Here is a 21757-nt window from a genome sequence, read left to right as displayed (position 1 = left end):
TCTTCCCTCCCTCCCTGCAGCCCAGGGACCACTCTGCCTGCTGGCAGCTCGCCCTCCCCACCGGAAATACTGGAAAGGGCTACAACCTGAGCCAGCCTTGCCTGTTTTAAGGTTATGAAGCAGTGGTATCTGTGTGTATACTTCAGCCTTGCACCTGGGGCAGCCCTGTGCTCACCAGTGTCACGGTACCCCGGGATGACATAGCACCCTACTTGAAAACCACTATGCTAAGACAATGAATTTCAAAAGAAAGCACAACCACCCTGTATTTTGATCCTGCCAGTAAGTTCTGAGAATTGTCTCACCCAAGTCATGTAGCCATTTGATCCTGGCCACGGATGTGGGTGTGGTGGGGCACTTTGGCAGCAGGCACTTTCCCCTGCCACTGCAGGGGAAGTGCCATCTCTAGGTTCTGTCCACATGCCAATCCATGTGCTGCCACTCTAGCTCAGGCTGGGCAAATCCCGGCCTGGAGCTCTCCCTCCCTTCACCCCCCTCCCTTCCTACAGACAGCACCAGTGCAGGCCCAACTGGTAAAGGGATAGACAGAAGTTAATGAAGGTGCTTTGCTTTGGAGCGCCTTCATCATGTAAGAAGGCTAATTTGTCACACAATCAGGCACTTTTAAAGCACTCTGCAGCCATGCACTTCTGTCAGGGCATGGCTGGACAGCACTGTCAAGGGGCCAATCATGTGACAAGTGTTACTTCTGTCAGTGCCCTTAGACAGGAACTAGGCATGAAGCTGTTTAACCCTGTCAAAACTAAGGTGCTTATGAACAGAAATGGCATGTTTAGGTACCTAGAGAACTTTACAGTCAAATACTGATACCTCTAGAGTTCCAGCTGTGTGGGGATTTGGAGATTACAATTATGGGCTTAGACACCCAAGTTAAAAATAAATGCTACTTTAGGCACCAATGTCCATTTTTTGCTTAAAGGTGTTTCCAGAGTTACATAGTGGCTGAGCAAGTGTTTTAAAGATCTAAACTGAAGCCCTTAATTAAAAAGATCTAAATGAAAGCCCCTAATGTAGGGGGTGGGCAAGTAAGTAATTTAGTGTGTTAGCCTGAAATTCCAACCCAAGGGATTTACAGAAATGCTTCCTAGTGGATGTTCAGTATTGGGGGAAATTTATTTTATTCAGGATCTGTGGAAAGGGGCACTTTGCTTTTAAATATTTTAAAGCAGTTCTAATTTCTGTAGCTGATTATTTTTTACTATGATTCAAAATGCATGTGTTTTTCATTCCTTTCCTTTTTCTTTCTGATTGCAGTCACCTAACAAACCTACCGTTCCCCAAGAGAAGATAAGGCCACTCACGAGCCTAGATCATCCTCAGAGTCCCTTTTATGATCCAGAAGGAGGGTCCATCAAACTGGTAGCCAGAGTTGTCATTGAGAGAATCGCACGGAAGGTAGAAATTTAAAATTCTAAGAAAAAGTACATAATATAAAAACTGAAATGCTATGTTAGGATGATAATTTAAATATGTTTAATAGGTTAATTGTTCCATAGATCTTGAAGCACTTTTCATCTACTGGTATAATTGCTAATGGAAGCTTCCACAGCTGCATTCTACTTGTTTTTCTGCAGGAGCATAGGACACCTATGCAGCACCCTCAGCATCGTATGTATTCAGCAACCTCATGTTTCAAAATGGGGGCAGGGATGCTTTAACTAAAGCTCATCAAGCAAGCTTTACTTAAAGCACCTCTGCCGCCATTTTGAAGCACAGGATGCTGAATACACGAGACACTGAAGGCACTTTAAACCCACCCTCCCCCTACCTTAGAACACGTGTAAAGATGCTCAAAGAGATTAGAGATGACATTTTGTCACAAAATCACCTTGTCTGTCCCACTGCAAATGTGGGTTGGAAACTTACAATAGCTTTTCCAGTTCTTTGCCAGCTAATACTCAGCTGGCTCAAGTGATGGGATTTCTCATTCTGACTTGTAGGTCTCATTCTAACTAGTTTGATAGCCTTGTAGACCTTTGTACTGCAAATATTTCCTGATACTCCAGCTATTTGTCTTTTGTCTTAGTTTAGTTCTGTCTCTCCACATTATTCTATCAGAGATCCTCCTGAGCAAGTCAACTCTTTCCTTGATTTTTCAGACCACTTTATATAAACACATAGCCATTTACAAATATTATATATATAGACCTGTATGCTTTTGAAAATGTCAACCTAGCTTGAAATCTTTGGGGCCTTATTAATCATAGATATTTTTCATTTTTCCAGTCCCTTCATCATTTGTGTTGCTTTTTCCAAATCTCTTTAAATGTATTGATCTCAGTACACAATAATATAAGTGATACTCCACCACCAGTAAGTCAGGCGTGCTGTTAATATCCTTCTTTGTGAAATGATGCTCCTGTCTATGAATTTCAAACCTGTGCTGTTTGTCATTTTATGAAACTGCACCCATTTTAATTGTTCTTTGTTATCACCATTCAGTTTCTCAATTCATATCTACTACCCAAGTTTCTCCTTCCAAAACAATATTGGCATTCCAGGTTTTACTTTTGCAGGGAGGGAGGAGGAGATGTCTATGGCCCCTGGCAGACATTAAACTTAAAATGTAATTAACCTGATGTGCCATAAATAGTAATCCTGTCCACATTTAAGGAATTAATAGCATAACAAAATATGAAACCAACCACAAAAATATTCCACAAAATATGTGCAATATTTTTTGCAGCTGGTTTCCATCACACCGTAAATTGAATGGGTGGCAGGGTATGTGAGGGAATGGGAAAGTTAGGATGGTCACCTGAAAGACAGGTGAAGTCTAGGATCTGGGTTCCCAGGGAGCCAGGATCAGAACCAGAATCAGGAGCCAAAGCCAGAGTCAGGATTTGCCAGAAGTCAGGACCAGAATCAAGAGCTAGGGTTCAAAACCAGAGATCCAATAAGGGAAAGAAAGGATGCACACAGCAGTAAGAAGCAAGTTCTTCAGCCTCTGCCTGGACAGGGTATTGTGGGCTGGGCCTAGCTTTTAAAGCAGGTGGAGCCTGTTGCCTATGGTCTCAGGGGATTTGCTGCCCTGATTGCTGCAGGAGGATCAGCTGGGTGCTAATCTGGGCTCACTACAAATGGTACCTGTGTCCCTGTAGTCTTAAGAGACAAACTGCTCTGATCCTTTGATTGGAACTGGCTGAGCTCGGGCTCTGATCTGGCCTCATTACAGAATAGCTCTGGTATGCAGCCTGATGCTGGCTGCATGGCAGGGCTTGGTTGAGATCTTCTCCATGCTGGCTGGCAAGCTGATAACCATGTGGTGCATCCCTGCATGGAACTGCCCCTTGCTGTTTTCAAGGTCCTGGCTTGAAGGGAGTTCATCAGCTAGGCCAGGGTGCTGGGTTTCAGGGAGTCACCAAGCTGCATATGCAGTTTCCTGACATCCCTAGTGCACAGGGACTTTGGGATCAGGGAATCTCTCCTTGATCCAGGTATCCTAGTGCACAGGACCCTAAAAATACGCATGCACACTGTTCATGCAGACACAGAGTTACTCGTGCAGGGGGAGCCTGGGACCATGATCCTGGGCTCCCCCTACATTGAGAAGTAGTAATGGTGCAATTTGGATCTGATCTCTGATCCCAAAATCACACCTCCTACCATGCAGGAGGTGCAATTTTTGGAATTGGTGATCAGATCCAATTGCACCATTAAATTAATGTGTGCCAGGGGCCTAAGAGATCCCACACCTCATGTTTTTATCTTTTCACAATATTTTGAGTTCTGTTGAGGTGATGGCACAGGGCCAGGCAGCACTTGAATCTGGTTGAAATGGAGTGGGTTTTTCACTGGCCCTTTGCAGAGATGAATAACTGCATATCTGTAACATTTTAACTGCATTACCAATATTGCTCCTGTTGTTGTGTAGCTTCTAGTAATTGATTTTATATCTCAGTACCCACAGGGGTATTCATATCAGTTTCCTAATTTAAATCTTCCTAACTACTTCCTTGCAGGGGGAGCAGTGCAATATCGTACCTGATAATGTAGATGACATTGTAGCAGATCTTGCTCCAGAAGAAAAAGAAGAAGGTATTTTTAATTAAGTTCTGCTTTGTGAGTTTAAATTTTGTTTCCTCCTCCACTGCTGATCTCATCTCTCTGTAGGATTATTAGTACAATACCTAAAATATCAACCCCCTCCCCCCACAAAAAACCACAACTTGGCAACTGCTAGTTGGATCCATCTTCTTATACTGAAGACCAAAAGAACTGGCTGTAGTTGGGGGTGGATTTTCAAAAGTGCTTAAGTGACTTAGAAGCAGTTGTCCCACTGAATGTCAGAAAGCAATTTCAGTTTCCATTCTTTGTGTCACTGGCCTTTGGCTTTCATGCCCACAGAAATTGGATAGGTTCAATATCAATAAGGTGGCAGGAATTAAAATATAAAACTGTCAGTGTACTAACCAAAGGAGAGGTATTTGTGGTAATTGTGTTTTCAGATTATTTTTTTGTGCTTCAGATTACAGTTTAAGACACTGAAAGTCTTTGTCAGCAAGCACTGCCACATGCTGAACTCACACAACCATGAGCAAAGTGAAAAGGAACTGCATGGAGGACAACTCACATGGTTATTGACATGTTCTGTTTTTTATTGGCTTCAGATGACACCCCTGAAACCTGCATCTATTCAAACTGGTCCCCATGGTCAGCCTGCAGTTCCTCTACCTGTGAAAAGGGGAAACGGATGAGACAGAGAATGCTTAAAGCTCAGCTGGACCTCAGCGTGCCTTGTCCAGACACTCAGGATTTTCAGCCATGTATGGGACCAGGGTGTAGTGATGAAGGTAATGAATCACAAATGCGGACGACATTGAATGTTTTTAGTGTGTGGCCCATTTTAACTTTACTTTGAAAGCCAGCTACTGTTGCTGCATGGTCCTATCTAGTGATGATGGTTGAAAAGTGCGTGCATACATGGTTGTGTACAGATCTGCAAACACCCACATAGGGATTTATAGAAGCCCCTTAAAATTGTGGCCACTTGTGTCCGCTATTGCATTTCAGTAAGCTATCTGACTGGGTATCTGAATGTCAAGTAGGAGTAGGGAGAAAAAAGCAGTGAAGTGAGGAACAGAGAAAAAGATCAAAAAGACAGAGCAGGCAGAGAAGGGACACAGAAAATAAACAGAAGTATGGATATCTGAAGAGAGAAGTGGGTAGCAATATATCAGGGAAATATTGCATCTGAATATCAGCAAATGACATTCTTTTGTGTATCTTAGATGGCTCCACGTGCATGATGTCTGAATGGATTACGTGGTCCCCCTGCAGTGTTTCCTGTGGAATGGGAACAAGATCTAGAGAAAGATATGTAAAACAATTCCCTGAAGACGGTTCTATGTGCAAAGTGCCTACTGAAGAAACTGAGAAATGCATTGTAAATGAGGAGTGTGGTAAGTATTTGATTTAGCCTCATGAAATCTAATCAATAGCAAGAGCACTAAATGAACCATTACTTCAGTGAATGCCATTAGTGAGTGATTTTCTCTTTTGACATTATAAATAGCTCCTAGTAGCTGCCTTGTGACAGAATGGGGAGAGTGGGATGAATGCAGTGCTAGCTGTGGCATGGGAATGAAAAAACGATACAGAATGATTAAGATGACTCCAGCTGATGGATCCATGTGCAAGACGGAAACTACAGAGGCAGAGAAATGCATGATGCCAGAATGCCGTAAGTATCCATGAGCCATCTGCCAGCCTGAAAATTGAGATGACTCTGCTGACATGTTGTTTCAGCACATCTAAAGTGTGCCTCATAGGAAGTATTGCCAACCTTCACCCACCATGGAATCAGATTCTCCTCCTCATAGGAATATGCATTTGGTACCAGTTCTTCTCAGAGGATGATATAACAGTGCCAGAAAAAAATATTCACTTGTACAGTACATTACACTTTGTTTTGCAAATATCACAGTAGCCCTGCCAGTTAGCATATAATAGCAAAATACCTGCGAGCATTCATAAGTACTAGGTAATAGTACTTAGCACTTCAAATTATTAGTACTAGGTAATAGTACCAGTAATAGTGAAATACTAAGTAATAGTACTTCATAAGTACTGGGTAATAAAATCAACTATCATCGATAGGTATTGTTGTTATCAAGGTGTTGAAAGGCTGGAATGAACAAATGTTCCTAAGTTCTGTGATCTTTTAAAAAAATGAGGAGTACAATTTTCAGGATTTGCTGGACATGCTGAACCTTAGGATTTAAACTAATAGCTTCACCAAAACTGGCACTGTATGTGAGGTGAGCAAAAAGTTAACATTTAGAGCCTGTGAAAAATTCCAGTGTTTTGCCAAAACAGGACAAATAGCTACTCTCTTCCCCCTCTCCGCTCCCCCCCCCGCCCAAAATAAAAAGAAATAGAAAACATTTCTAAAAGATGAGAGGCAGAAATGTCTAAACATCAAATGTCTAAACATCAAATTTATTAATGTCTGTACATCACATTTTATGTTAAATTGTGTACATCTGAGATGCTTTGATGCCTTTGGGAGTTGCAGTTTGGCTTCCTCACTCCCCAAATCTATTCTGTGGGCTACATGTCTGGCATAATGCATTGTGGTCATGGGGATACACATGATGGAAGTTTAGTCAGAAGAGAGACCATGGTGTATTGCTGGGGTATAATCAAGCCAGAGAGGGGATTAAGTGTGTGACACTCTCATGTTGGTAAAGTTCAAGTCAGCTCCCATGTAGCACCATAGAAGCAGCTGCAGATAGATTAATATCACGCAGACAGAAAATTAAATATTTCAGTTCAGGCAAAACCAATGCCAAACACTTCATTTCAGTTTTCTTAATGGAAAACATTAAAAAGTCCAGTAAAGACCAGCTTTACTGATAACAACTTACATCCTGTTAGCAGTTATCTCCCACTAGAACAAATATAGCATACAAATCTGACTTTTATGCTTTTTAAAAATGTAGGTTCTATCTGAGCTTTCCTAAAGGCATCAGGACAGCTGTTTTTTTATATTATTATTATTTTATCTAAGCTGACAGACAAATTCAGTATAGCTGTCTTTCTCCTTTGAGCACTCACATTTTGCATATTACTTCTTTTCAAACTTTGTACTTAAATGTCCACATAATAGGGCTCACAAATTTGCCAATTATTCTTTTCCTATATTAGATACCATTCCTTGCATGCTCTCACCTTGGTCTGAATGGAGTGATTGTAGTGTAACCTGTGGGAAGGGAATGAGGACCAGGCAAAGGATGCTAAAATCAGCAGCTGAGCTTGGAGACTGCAATGAGGAGCTGGAACAAGTGGAAAAATGCATGTTGCCAGAGTGCCGTAAGTATAGGAACCTGCCTAGAATTTGAAAGCTATTTTAAGATGCTCTGCAACATAAGAGTCTAACCCTGGTCACCCTCTGGGATGTGTTGGTTGTCCTTTGTAGCCTCTGGTTGTTGCTTTGACCCGAATGATTTCTCTGCGTCCTCAAAGTAACTGTTCTATCTCATCTGAGCAATGAGGGAATGTGTAACCTTTCCTTGCTAAATCCTGAAACATCAGAGCCAGACACGCACAGTTTGAGATACTGTGCTGATACAGGGGGTAGCAGCTGGTGAAACAGTAGGCTCACCATGGTGAAGATGCATTGCTTCCCATGCTATAATCTATTATGACAAAAGAGACATTCCCAAAAGACATGGCAGGGCTGTGACACATCTGTAGGCCCTTTCATACTTGGGGAAGCTCTCTATCACCAAGCTCTACAGCTACTCATACAAAGCAAAAGTGTATACATGATGAATAGAATGCTGCCCGTGTACTTAACTAACTGGCAGGCTTTTCTCAACTGCATAAGTGACTTTTTTGGCACATAAGCACAATTTATGATGCTGCTACCCTCTATTACCTGGGCAGTATGGACACATGAGAGTATGTATGCATACTGAGAATGTGCAGTAGGCCAGGCAGGCAGCTACACGGCTATATGCATATACAATACATGCAAAATTGTAGTTGGGCAAGAACTCACAACTAGGCAAGCAGGGGGTGCTCCCATGTTTCAGCCCTGGTAGTTGAGTGATTAGGGTGTTTGCCCAGGAAGGAGACCTAGGTTCTAGAAAGATGTTACCAAATCTGCCCATTACTTTGGGGTGTGCTCATTTATTAGGGATAGTTTCTAGGGTCTTGGTGATTCTGTCAATGTGCTGCTTGTGTTACTATACGGAGCTGTATTTCTCCCTTCTGCAAGCCCTCACCCCCAATGGAGCTATCTTGCAGGACTCAGTCTCAATGGGACTGGGTTCCTCCAGTCACCAAATCAGTCATACACACAAACACACACAAATTAACGTGACACGCCTGACCTGGCCGGGGTGATCAGAATGGACAGGCTGACACCCTCATATGCCAAGAATCAGTTCATAAGAGCAACAATAAACTGCAGTCAGACACAAGCACACAGGTAAACAGAATCCCTCTGAATCCGGCTGAGTGTCCAGCTGACACCCTCATGGGCCGGCATTCAGTTCATAAGGGCACATCTGAGTCAAACTGGGTCAATCAGCCTGTACAAGCTGATCCCCTTATGTGTTTCAAACTCAGCACGTCCCAATCTTTGGCCTCTTGATGAGCAGACCCCACAATAATTTGGGCTTCACAGGGATCTTTAGCATAGGTAAAAGAAGCGTTGCTGCAGAGCACGGGAGGAAAGAGAAGCAGAGAAGGAAAAATATACCCAATTACTACCAGTTTGACTATAAAAGTTATTTATTGCTAAGCATATGAAATATATAATAGTACTAGTAGTAATAGACATGCAAAAGAAAAACAAACACCAACAATGACAATACTACCCTGGTTTCACTAAGTATTTGGGGAAACTTAGCTCAAGCTTAACTGATACAGTTCAGGTTCAGAAGTTTATGCCTAGAAAGAAGACAGAGAACGCTGGGATCTCACCTAGTCCACGGTACTCAGGCTGCAAAGCTGACAGGCACAGTCTGTAGCACAGTCCTTGAAGGGAGAGATGATCTGTTCTTCCAGCGTCCCAAGAACGACAGGGGATGGTGTCAGCACAGGGGTTTTCTTCTTCTCCTTCTTTCCTCCTGCTTCTACTTCTTTTCCTTCCTTTTCCTCTTCCTGTTCTTCCTCTAGCAGCACACACACTTACAGATTTTTATACCCTCAGTTTAGCTGCTTCGAAGCACCCTCAGTAGTGTAAATCATTGTCTTTTCTATTGACAAGGGGTTATCTGGTTTGGACCATCTCAGGAAACTGATTGATAATCAGGAAACACTTAAGATTAGGGAGTAACCCAAATACTTGGGAGCCAGCTTGAAATTCCTATGGGTGGCAGATATACTGATAGGATATCTCATGGTTTCTTCAGGAATAATAGATAGCTTGCAGCATCAGGATTTTGGATTTTTACTTGTTGTGCACAAGCCTCAGCTTAGCATGACTTTTCCAGATCTTACTATAGTCTTTTAACAGACTTAAAACAATTATTGGGGTGCTCATAACCTTTTGTGGAGAGGACTCCCACCAGTCGTCTCGGGAAAGATATGACAACACCTGGGATTAGGGCTCCAGCAGGCTGGATGCTGTGATGAACCCTTAACCATTGTTCAAATGTTGCCCATACCCCTTCTGACTCGGTCTCTTGCCTCAGCATTCCCTAACCTGGCAACCGAGTTTTAGTCAATCAAGTTTAAATAGGCCTCCCATAGTCGGACCGGGGAATGTTCAGCCCGAGATGCCTATTAAACTTAGAGCTGTGTGTGTGTGTCTGGGGGGGGAAAAGTCCTTAGCAAATCCAGATTAGAGCTGGTCTGATAAATGCTGAGCTGGGTGTGTGTGAACATGGGTTGATTAACATTGGAAGCACAGATTCCCCATCATGCAGTGCTCTCCTGCTTCTCTGGTCCCAGAATTCACTGCAGTCTCTGCTTCAGGCTTTCTGTTTTCCATCTCTCATGTAAATGAGACCTAGGGCAGTTGATTCACTCTTGTAACCCTTATCTGGTGAGGGTCTTAGGTGCGTCTCTCACTGCATCTTAATCAGTTTCGTTTAGGTAGAGGAGGGGAGGGGGTGAGTCCTTTGTGAGTCAGACAGACTGCATCTTGTGCCCCGATTGCCCAAGAATACAGAGCTGAGACGTAACAAAGAGGAAGGAGGTTTGAAGTTTTATCTCCCCATTTTCTTAGCACAATGCTTTGCACCCTGCTACAGGTGTTGTACAGGCGCTTCTCCAGGCCTGCTTTTGAAGCTGGTCCCCTCATCAGCCAAGAGAGGGAGATATGTAAGGTTAAAGAAAGAGAAACCAGAAGGTCAGTGGCTTAGAGAGATGGATGCTAGACTAGAAGGGAGTAGGCCCTGGGACCTAGCCAGGTTCTTTGCTTCCCAACAGAACAAAACCCACTGCATTCTGCTGTGCTCTTTCCCCTCCCCTGCTGCTTTTTTAACCAATGACTACTAAGTGCAAGGTGCAGTGGCTCAGCGTCAAGAGGAACAGTGGAGATGAGTCTAGGCAGTGACTGATTTGCAGTCTGGTGACTAGAGCCTTGTGAAGGAAAGCCAAAAAAGACAGAGTTTTATTCCCTCTCTGGTGTAAAGCCTTGGTCTCCTTCCCCTGGGGTGTTTTTTAATCATTTGGCTATTGGGTTTAAACAGGGGATGGTCCTCCTTTTTGTTTTTTCTTGGAGTTACACCAGTGTACATAAGTACGTAACTGCCCAGTTAGTGTAATGCCTACTCTGCATGCTGAGTATACATGTGTACTGTGCATCAGTGCCAAAAATGCTACTTAAGTGTCTGGGTAAGTGCTATTTAAGTTCACAGAGGTTAATAGAACTCCACTTGATGTGCTTCGGAAAAATACTGTGAGGATGTTATTAAATTTTCAAAGATGCCCTTTTTTAAAAGATAACTGAGTCCGTGTAAGGTGATTTTCAGCTAACATGCAAGATAGAAAGGACATTATTTGTTTGTACACTATCTTCCACTCCAGGCATATATATTTACCTAGTCCTCAAAGATGTATTCAGTTGGTGGTGGGCATATCTACATGTGCAGTTAATGCAACTGAACAAGCTGTGGAGCAGTTTGTGCCACAGTTAACGACTCCTCAGTTCAGTGTCTACACGTGTACCCAGAACAGCAGCAAATTGAGCCAGGGAGCAGCAGTTCAGGCCAGGACTGCTTCTTCTCTACTATGTCCTCCTGCAGCAGCCAGGGGGAGCTCCAGGCTTCAGCTGCAGCTGCCCTGGTGCCAGCTGCAGGGGTACAGGGGGCAGCAGAGGAGTTGTGGCTAGGCAGCAGGCAAGAGTGTGGCTGCTTGCTGGCTGGGTTGACTGGGCACAATTTATGCCTGATTCATTATCTACACATGCATTGCTGCCCAGTAAATAACTCTGCTGCAGGTTAGTATTTACAAGTACCACCCTGTTATGGAGTGTATTAGTTTCCTGTGGCCTAATAGCATGACACGTGCAGATGTGAGATGTTTACTGCAGAACTAATTAGACAACTTCAGTAAATGTCTGGTGTAGACATGCCCAGTGTGAACAACTGATCTTCTTTATGCACCTTTCTTAGACTCCTTCTAACTGTTTCTTTTAAGGAAAATAATTGTATAGAGAGTTTCTGCCTGCCTATATTTAATTATGAATGTATGCATAAATAATTGCACTGGATATATAAAGTGGGAATTCAGAAACATAAACCATCACAGTCATCTTATATTTGGAAGCAGGACAACATGGGAAGCAGCAGTCCCAGTTTATCACACATGCCTTAATTTAAAGGTTAGGAGGTTTTCTTGGTTTCCATGACTGTATCCTTGGTGTCTCTGCTGACCCTATCAATAAGTGCTTTTCTGAACCTATCAATAAGTGCTTTTTTAATGTGGATTTATGACCACTAGGAGCTGGGCTGAGACCATGACATACTGTCACGTTAGCCAGGACAGGCAGCTAATGAGATAGATGATGGTAAGAGGTACTGGCAAGTGCTATTCCATCCTCCAAAATTTCAGGCAATGTGTGATTTACAAAGGAGTTCAACCTGCTCAGCTCTAAAGTCAACAGGCAAGTTGGGCTGTTCAGTAATGCCAGAGTTTTTTTCTGGTTGTATCATTTAATCTACTCCCCACTAGAAAGCAGGTAGGAATTATGGGCCTTGAATTTGGTCCATAAAGTAGATGCCAGGAGATAGAGGCATAGAAAGTGGCTCATGTGTTTTATGTAATCCCAGTGCCATAATTAAAGCAAAATGGTGGCTACTCCATTGACCCAGAACCACAGGAGCACATACCCAGTGGTTTGCTCCTGCCATAACATGGAACACTCACGGGTCCTTGGACTCCAAGAATAGACAGTGCCAAACCCCAGCAATGTTGATTTTACACCCTGAATGAAGAGAATTCCCAGCTGCTCAGTTAGTGCCACATCCTAGTTGCTTTTTATTCCATGAATGGTGCAGAGGAGGCATACGGGATACCTGAAGCACTACTGAATGAACGTTTTATGATATGATTACTATGCTATTTGCCAGTTGTTACACAGGATTTTATAACTAACTGTGTTATATGTTACAGAAAGGATTGGCTATAAAAAAAGTCTTATAACGCAGTTTTGTAGTTGAGAATTCATAAAAGAAGCTGAACATATCCCCTACTTGTTGATTTTTAGTCAATGAAGGGTTTCATTTTTAAAGCAAAAATCATTTCCAACTCGGAGGTTGGAAGCTCAGAGTTTTGAAAAATGAATAGCCTTGTGCCTTTAGAGACAGGAGCTCTGTGTTCTCTCTCTGTTCCCCCCACTCATTTGTTCTGGAGCTGTAAGCAAATAAATGTAAATCTTTTTTCTCAGTTTCCTGTCTGTAAAATTGGAGTAACACTTCTTTAAAATCATATAACGGGTATTGGATGCAGTTATTTAATCTCAGTGAAATGGTTTGAAATCCTAAAATGCCAGGTCCCATGTAACTACAATATTGGCATTATTTACTATCTTTAAAATATGCTCCTAAAGGCAGTGTGCATGACTCCTTAATAGAATACATAGAAAGTACTTCGCAGCAAGGCAAAACTACAACACGTGAGTATTAATGGAGGAATAAGGGGGTGAGATGCTCTTTTAAAATCTGGTGGCCTCCCCCTACCCCATTTATACCTAGGGCAGCTAATTCTAGTGTCACTCTTGACTGATCAGATATTTAGCATATGTTCTTGAAAAATTAGGTATGAAGACTCTCCAGATAGAGTTGAGCTGATGTATTATGAATAGAGAATGCAATTAGGTAAAGCCACAGATTTGTTCTACACGCTCTGGCTAGGGTTGCTGAATCCTAAACAGTTGTTAGAACTGCTAATGTTTCAAATTTGCTGTCTGCAGCCATTGACTGTGAACTAACAGAGTGGTCCCACTGGTCTGAATGCAATAAATCATGTGGAAAGGGGCATATGATCAGGACAAGAATGATTAAAATGGAACCTCAGTTTGGAGGAGCTCCATGCCCAGAAACTGTCCAACGTAAAAAATGCCGAATAAGAAAATGCTTGAGAAACCCAAGTATAGAGAAAAGACGCTGGAAAGAGGCCCGTGAGAAAAGGAGAAGTGAGCAAGCTAAGAAAGACATAGATAGTGAGCAGTATCCAGGTAAGTTGTGCGTTGGTGCTTCTCTTAGACCTTTCTTGTTACCTTGACCTTTGTTTAAAACAGGAAAGAGCAACAGGTCTTTAATGCAATCTAATTTTTCCAGCATAATTCAGTAGTATTGCATTCTAGGTAAAGCTTCAATAAGGTTATATGGTGACTTTCACCTTTGAACACTGAAGGTCAAATCTGAGTTTAGGTCACAAGGTGTAAGTTTTCAACTTACTTTGCCTCTCAAGTTGCCAAGAATGCTGTATTCTTCATTAAGGTTCTTCCTTTCATTATAAAAAGGGAGTTCCTGAACATCTTGACTTTAAACCTGCTAGATAAGGAGTTGACTTTGTTTTAGATAGCAATAATAATAATAATTATTATTATTATTACTATTAATAATAATAGTAAAACTGACTAAAACCAACATGAGACCGCTAAAGGCTGTGGCAAGCCCCTGCTCCAGAGTTCTGAACCAAATCAGAATCACATTTTTGCTGGCCAGGTTTCTGTCAACTAGGGCCAATATTTTCAAACTCTGGGCCCTAAAGACTAGATAGATAATGCTCCGTGGGAACGGTTGTGGTATTATAATAAGCGTTATCACTACCTTGCTTTGTTCCCCATCCCACTTAATTAATTTCCATCTACCTTTGCTTATCTAACTTGAAAATATATTGGATATGGGGTTGTCCTCCACCATTTGTTGGTATTTATATATTGAAGACTTTGACTGGACATAATTCAACCCTATAATAATAGATTATTCTATGGGTATTAGTAAAATAAACAGTCATTATTCATACCCATACAATAATCTATTACTGGTGGCTATACAATAATATCATACAATAATCCATTATTAGTATATATATATGCACACATACATACCGCCACAGCAATTTAGCTAGCTAGTTAGATAATTCCAAACACTGAAATTAAATCATTGCTTTAATAACTTATCTGTTTTTGGGTTTTTTTTTAAATTTTAGGTTGTAAGATGAGACCATGGACTGCTTGGTCAGAATGTACCAAACTGTGTGGAGGTGGAATTCAGGAACGCTTCATGATAGTAAAGAAGAGATTTAAAAATACTCAGTTTACCAGCTGCAAAGACAAAAAGGAGATAAGAGCATGTAATGTTCATCCTTGTTAGCAAAACCTGAGGCTTCAAAGTGATGCACTCCGAGCTAAATGGAAAGTCAACCTTGGTTTGGTTTTTAAAACAAAAACAAAAAAAAGAATATAAAGTGTATATTCGTCTTCATTTTTGCAGTGTGGTTTGCTTATTAGTCTTGCTGGTGCAAGAAATATATTTTATAAATATTTCCTCACAAATGTACGCTGAGAGTGGATTTCTGATACTCCAGCCAGCCCTTAATGCATAAAACTAGTAAGTCATTGTGAGTCATTTAACTCTGAAATAGAGACATCTCTGTGGACATGCAATAGCCATATAGAAATATTACCTGTAGAGACATAGGTGGCATGCATTAACATAACTAAGTTAAAGTGACACGTTTCATGTATGGAAGGAATTCTCTTTAAATTTGATTTCAAATATCCAAAGCAGTGCCTTTGTGATTACACAATTGTGCCAAGGAATAATTTAAATATTGCTGGTTGAATAACATTAACAGGTGCATATTTATTTCCCACCACTGGGTTAAATTAGTATTTATAGTAATTATTGTATATCATTTTTCTTCATGAGAATTCTAGGGTCCCTTAAAAAAGTAGTTTGCATCTTTAAAGGAAACAGTTCTAGTAAGTCAGAAATGTATCCTTGTAGACATCTCCGTAAAGATGCTTATTTAATGTGCAAGGATGATCAAAATAACAAATATGGAAAAATGCCATATGCCACCTTAATAGCACATCCTTATCTTGAATACCATTTTTGGTTCTGCCTGCTACCATCTCATAAAGAATGCAGCTAAAACAGAAAGGGTCCAAAGGAAGTTCGGGGCAGCTACTGCAGCATGAAAAGGCTTCCATATAAATAAGATTGAAAAAGATTAGGATTAATTTATGAGAGGGGCCAAGATAAAAGTATATAAAATAGTGAGTGACAGAGGGCGAGTCAAGTGTCATATAGCTTATAACTAGGGACCAACCTAAATTGCCCCAAGACACAGGGTTTTTTTGTGGCCCGCTTGCAGCATGCAGAGCCAATTTTTCAGGCATTTCACAGTGGCCCCGGACTTGCTGCTGATTGGTGGATTCTGCAAAATCCATGAAACTGCAGTTTAGGTAAGTTCCTGTTTATAATGCAGAAAGGGGTGGAGAGGGGGTGATACACTTTCAAATGAAACTGCAACATACTAAAAACTGATAAACAAAAATACAACTTTGTTACTCAACGAATAATCATCCTGTGCCATTCACTGCTGGAAGGTGTACTCTCAAGGCAAAGCATTTAGGAGGGTTCATGCCCCCCTCCCCTCCCCCCCCCAAAAAAGGATTAGATATGAATTATAAGACTTTCATCTGCAATTATACTAGGAAGGATAAAAATTATGCTTGAGGTCCTAAGCTGCCAATTTACTGCCTACAGTTAGAAAGTAGCTTCTTATCAGGTGTTTCTGCATACTTATCCCTTTTTACACCCTTCTCTGAAGCATCCAGTCATGGCTGCAGGCAGGATGTGGGATTAGATGGACTTCAGATCTCATCTATTATGGTTATTTCTTATGGTTTTAAGATCTTAAGATTTACAATGGAAAACAAAAGGTAACAATGTATTTAATTTTTGTCCAGTACAGAAGTTATAAATCTGTCTCTATCTAAACAAACAACAACAATGCACTGAGAATAAAGACTGTCTGATAACACTTTTTTTTTAAAGTTTGAGAGAAATTAATGGAAAATTGCAATCTTATTTTTCTTTTTAGTCAGCTGTATATAAGTTATTCAAATAATTTACACTTCATCACATGGTCCAAAATTTGGCACCTGGTTTGGAATGTCATAATTTATGGCCATTGGTGCTCACCCCACCAGAGTCAGGAATCTTTGACTTAGCTCCTGTGGTATCTCAACCGCATAAGGTGGCTGGATAGTGGAAGAATGCTCCTTCATTTTCCTATAAAACCATTGAGGGCCACTTGGTGTAGAGGGAGAGTTAACAGAAAAACCTGAGCTCCCAGGAGGAGCTGTCCCAGAAAACACATGCAAATGAGATCCATGAAAACAATGCAGAATGATCCTCCTCCCCCTTCCTGGAAAATATTTCATGTTAACTCTTTCTATCCCCACAGGGATCTTGTAGGTTATGGTAACCATTAAAGGTCAAGGAAGTGGATCTACATCTGCCCTTTATGCCTTGTTTATACTACTGCTAAAAACCCATCTCAAAGGCCTCTCTAATTTCTGTATGGAAAGTAATCACTTATTTTTATAGATGCCATTATTAAACATTTTAGATTTATTCCCTTTTAACAAAGTTTATACAACTTTAGTTCAAATATATGCATTAAACTTATGTAAAGTATATAAAAGTGTATTACATTTACATATGTAATATGTGCTGGTTGAATAGAACCATACAGAAAAGTTCAGGCAATTCTCACACTGTTTCAAGTATGGTTTCAATAACCATATACACTTTATTTATTTTATTTTAATCAGGAGGGCGTTCATTGTGGTTTCCAGTCATTTCTCTTGGGCTCAGTATTATAGATGTTTGAGTTTTTTCCGCATTATTAATACCTGCAGTCACAAAATTGTGTGTAGTTAGAGGTGTGGTTGTTTCTGGCTGTCCAGTTTATTATATCGTTTTTCTGTTGATCAATTTCTTTCCAGTTCACTTTGCTGATTTTCTTCTAACTTGATACAAAAGATATTTAAGCTTGTTACTTTTTGTAAAAAATAAAAACAAAAAACAAAAACAGAAAATTAAGAGGTTGATTTTCTATTAAGGAAAACAAAAAAGCTCTGATATATAGTATGTAGAATTATTGCAATGTTACTGTAAACTTTCTAGTAGTGTAACATTCACTGAATATCAGTCAATAAAAATAAAACTTGTTATCTCTTGTTAGTAACTCATGAATAATACATATTCCTGAACTGAAAGCACAGGTATCACTTCAGAGTTTTGTACACCTCAAATATCAGTTTTTAGCATCCTGTGTATGTTGTTTTTTTCTAACATGAGCTGTAGAAGCTTTACACATAATACAAGGAAAAAGGGTAGGGGCTTAACAAATGTATAATAGGACTTAATATGTGCAACATGCATTTCAATTATTTTTTTAAAGTTTTCCTCTGCTGCTGTTTTTGTTTGCTGTGGAACTATGAGAAAGATATGAACATTTCTTACCAAAGTTCTGTGTAGATGTTTTGTAGTTGTCTGGCTAACACGTTATTATTTTGGAATAAAGACATCTTTACTATAAAAATTACATATAGCATATGAGACTATTTGACTTTAAAACATTTCATGTTTAAAAACCTGAAAAGGCATCACAGAATAGATTCTGCATCTCAATCTACACACGCACGCACGCACACTTTCCAGATTCAGTATACCACTAGCAGCATGTGGTAATTGCAAACAGCCTGGAAACTGGTGGAGTAGAATTTATTCCACTTCCATCCACCCCCGGGGAAGGTTGTTGTAGTATCTGAGGCCCCTGGCACACGTTCATTTAATGGCACGATGAGATCTGACACCAATCCCAACAATTGTGCCATCTGCCATGCCACATGTGCATGGCAGGATGCGTGATTTTGGGATCAGAGATCAAATCCTAATAGTGCTATTACTACTTGCCAGTGCATAATCCTGAGCTCACCCTGAACCAGCAACTTGAAAGCTGGATGTCTGTAGCCCAGTGTGAACTGTGCAGTCCTGAGGCCAGGACTGATAATCAACCAACTGTCGGTCTCAGCCCTCGATTGCAATGGAGCTGGTTGGAGACTGGTGCAGTCCGTAGGGTTGGGAATGGAAATCAGCTGAATGTGGGCCCCAGACCTGGGACCGGTTTGAAGCTGATTGTGGGTCTCAGCCCCAAGACTGCCATGGGGTTGGGCTCAGCGCCCCTTGTGCTGGGGATGTCAGAAAACCACGTGTGCAGCTGGTCTGTCCATGCGGTTTTTAAAGGTCCCAGCACATGGGTACTCTGGGATCAGGGAACCTCTCCCCAGTCCCAGGGTCTCCAGGGCTGCAATGTTTCAAGTGCCTTGCTCTGCAGCTCCCTGGGAGTTGTAAGGCAAGGCAGGAAACCTGTCAGGCTGCAGGGAATCCCACAGCTCATCACCTGGGACCAGAATGTGCCTGGCTTCTCAGCCTGTGGAACAAGACAAGCCCCCTGCCAGGGCATGGGGAGCCCTGTAGGTCCTCATTACCTGGCACCCCAGCCCAACTGATAAGCTCCATAGGCAGGGCTGCACCACCCGGCTGTCAGCCTGCCAACTAGGGCTGTGCGAAGCATCAGTCATTGATTCAATTTGGCAGAGATTTGGCCCAATTCGGTGGCCAAATCTGTGAATCCAAATTGAATCAGGAGACCCTTTAATTTCTCTGAATCAAAATGAAACCCTCTGAGTTGATTTAGAGAGTTTCGGAAAGATTCAATGATTCAGACATAGACACAGCTTTAAATGTTTTTTCTACATATCTCAAGGTACAAGGCGGCTCATGAATGATGAGATGCTGGAGTGGATAGAGCATCCCACAGGAGCACAAGATGGTCCCCAGCACTCTCAGCAGTGGACCTAGAAGTGGACCAGAAGTATGTGGGGGGCCTCCCTCTACCCCCCGGCTCAGTGACTGGTGTTCTGGGTCTGGAGGGGCACCTGGGGTCCCCCTGCTGCCAATTGCCAAGCCAGAGGGGAGTGCAGAGGGGTCCCCCATGTGCTCAGTGGTGGACCCAGAAATTATTTTTGGTCCACTTCTGGGTTTGCCACCGAGCATACGGAGGAGAACCCCCTGCATTCCTGTGGGATACTCCATCCACTCCACCATTGCAGCATTCACGAGCCACGTCTGGTACCTTGAGGTATGTAGAAAAAATATTTAAAGCTGTGTCTATGGCTGAATTGCTGATTCTCTGAATCGCATCGAATCTTCAGATTTGGCCAAATTGCATTGGGACAGTGATCTGAATCAACTAATTGAATTGCTGTCCCCGATTTGGGCCAAATCCAAACCAAATACAGCCCATTCCACACACCCCTACTGCCAAGCCAGGAGACCTGTCAAACATGCCCTGCTATGTAGCTGGCTACATGATGGAGCTACCTTGCCATACATTCAGTTTAAGACACAATGCAAATAGTTTATACAGATATTGTGGCATATTTTTAGGGCTTCCCATTTTGGTGGTTTCCCATTTTGTTGTGCCATTAATTGTATGAATGTGGGGCTGGGTTACAATTTATGGAGTAATTAACAAGTTAATCACATCTTAAGTGTAACATCTGCCAGGGCCCTGACCTGCATAAAGTAGTCCTTTTTTTGCCACTATAGTACCATTAAACCATGTCATAGATTCAGCTTAATCACCTTCCTCCCTCCCACACCTTTTTTTTTTTTTTGATTTTCTAGAAGTCACAGAGTCTTTGACAAATGGAAAGGTTGAACTTTTTTGCTGGAGAGCAGCCTCTTCTCTCTCTCTGGCAAATGGTAGTTGTCTCACCCCCACTGCGGGTGGAGACCATCCTGGTTCTTGGCTTATGATGCCAGAGTCATTTTTCTTTTCTTTTCTTGAATCAATGACTGTCTAATGTCAATAACCCATTGGGCCACAGATGCACATCCATCTTGCTGGCTCTCTCAGCAACTTCTCTTATTATGAGGCTAGTAGGAACATCAGGCCCTTAGGCCTGGAAGAGACCTGAGCCATCAAGTCCAGGCCCCTGCAGTCACAGGCAACTACTGAACAATTTCTTTCTTGTAGATCCTCAGTTTATGGCCTGTTTGTGATGCTTGATCAACCACACAGGTCTCTTGGGCAAAAGATGGTCACCACCAACAGCTTTTCAAGCTGCTCAGGACTGCTGAGGCCTTATTGGGAATAGTGTGCTCTATTTTGGGCTCCACACAATTTCAAGATTTGGACAAATTAGAAAGTGTAGTGGTTAACCAACACAAATTGGAGGTCTTGGGAACATGACTTACAAGAAAAGGTTAGAAGAAGTGGGCTTATTTGGTCTGGAGAAGAAAAGTTTGAAGGAAGATTTGATAAGAGTCATCAAACAGCTGCAAGGTGATTATAAAGTGCTTCAGGGGAAGAGGACCAGAAATAACAGCTTTACATTGAAATAACAGAAATTTAGTTTAAATATTAGGAAGTTTTTAGGTCATGGAACCTCAACTTTTAGAAGGTTTTAAGACAGGGTTAAGACAAAATGGTTTAGACAGGGAGAATTTTGCTTTGGACACAGGTTTTGACTAGATGACTTCTTGAGATCCCTTCCAGACCTATTTTTCTAAATCAGCATTTGAAATTGAACAAATGTTATGCTTCATACTTGCGTCAATATTGCTGTCAGCTAGGTATTTTGGTTCAAGCAGACAGCTTCCCTCTTCTGCCAGAATGCCTCCCTTACAGCCTGAAAATTGACACCTATTCTCTGAAGAGTAGTGGGAGTTCAGGCAGCTAGCATTTTTTCTTGGCTGGTTATAGACACCTCCTTGATGATCACCTAAGTGGCCTGAATCATCCTTAGAAAGCATCCAGGTCTCCCCATTCCGTGTATAGAAAGCCTAGCTACCTCTAAGGTTTGATTAGTCTTGGGTTCTTGTGGGTAAAGCAGCTAAATTTTAGGCATTGTGGGCACCCATACACATGACGAACCTCTGCTCCAATGTGTGCTAATCAGCATGCCTTGGAGCAGACTCCATTAACTGAGTCTGCTGGAGCGTGCTAATTAGCACACTGCAGTAGTCTCCTCGACCCATATATTCAGCATCCCTGTATCTCAAAGTGGTGGCAGGGGAGCTTTAACTAAAGTTATCAAAAGAGCTTTAGTTAAAGCGCCCCTTTTGAAATGCAGGATGTGGAACACACATAATCCTGCAGGTATTTACAGTGGTTCTCAGAATCGCTTTAATTAAAGCATCCCCACTCCACCCCAGAGCACATGTATAGAAAGCCTGTGATG

The 21757-nt window shown here is 41.7% G+C and overlaps 1 protein-coding gene across 1 annotated transcript in view; it reads left to right on the top strand.

The window, feature by feature from the left end:
* The window catches only part of SPON1 (spondin 1), a 376259-nt gene extending 358208 nt beyond the window's left edge, over window positions 1-18051 (top strand). The window contains exons 9-16 of the mRNA XM_006027949.3: window positions 1276-1416; window positions 3984-4059; window positions 4632-4814; window positions 5253-5423; window positions 5537-5704; window positions 7171-7335; window positions 13394-13657; window positions 14638-18051. Of these exons, the coding sequence (XP_006028011.1) occupies window positions 1276-1416; window positions 3984-4059; window positions 4632-4814; window positions 5253-5423; window positions 5537-5704; window positions 7171-7335; window positions 13394-13657; window positions 14638-14801 (1332 nt within the window). The 3' untranslated portion in view covers window positions 14802-18051. The remainder of the gene's footprint in view (window positions 1-1275; window positions 1417-3983; window positions 4060-4631; window positions 4815-5252; window positions 5424-5536; window positions 5705-7170; window positions 7336-13393; window positions 13658-14637) is intronic.
* Window positions 18052-21757: the final 3706 nt, after the last annotated feature.

Source organism: Alligator sinensis, unplaced genomic scaffold (assembly GCF_000455745.1).
Source record: "Alligator sinensis unplaced genomic scaffold, ASM45574v1 scaffold1072_2, whole genome shotgun sequence".
Classification (NCBI taxonomy): Eukaryota; Metazoa; Chordata; order Crocodylia; family Alligatoridae; genus Alligator; species Alligator sinensis.
The sequence above is the reverse complement of the archived record's forward strand: the minus strand, read 5'-3'. Positions and strand labels throughout refer to the sequence as shown.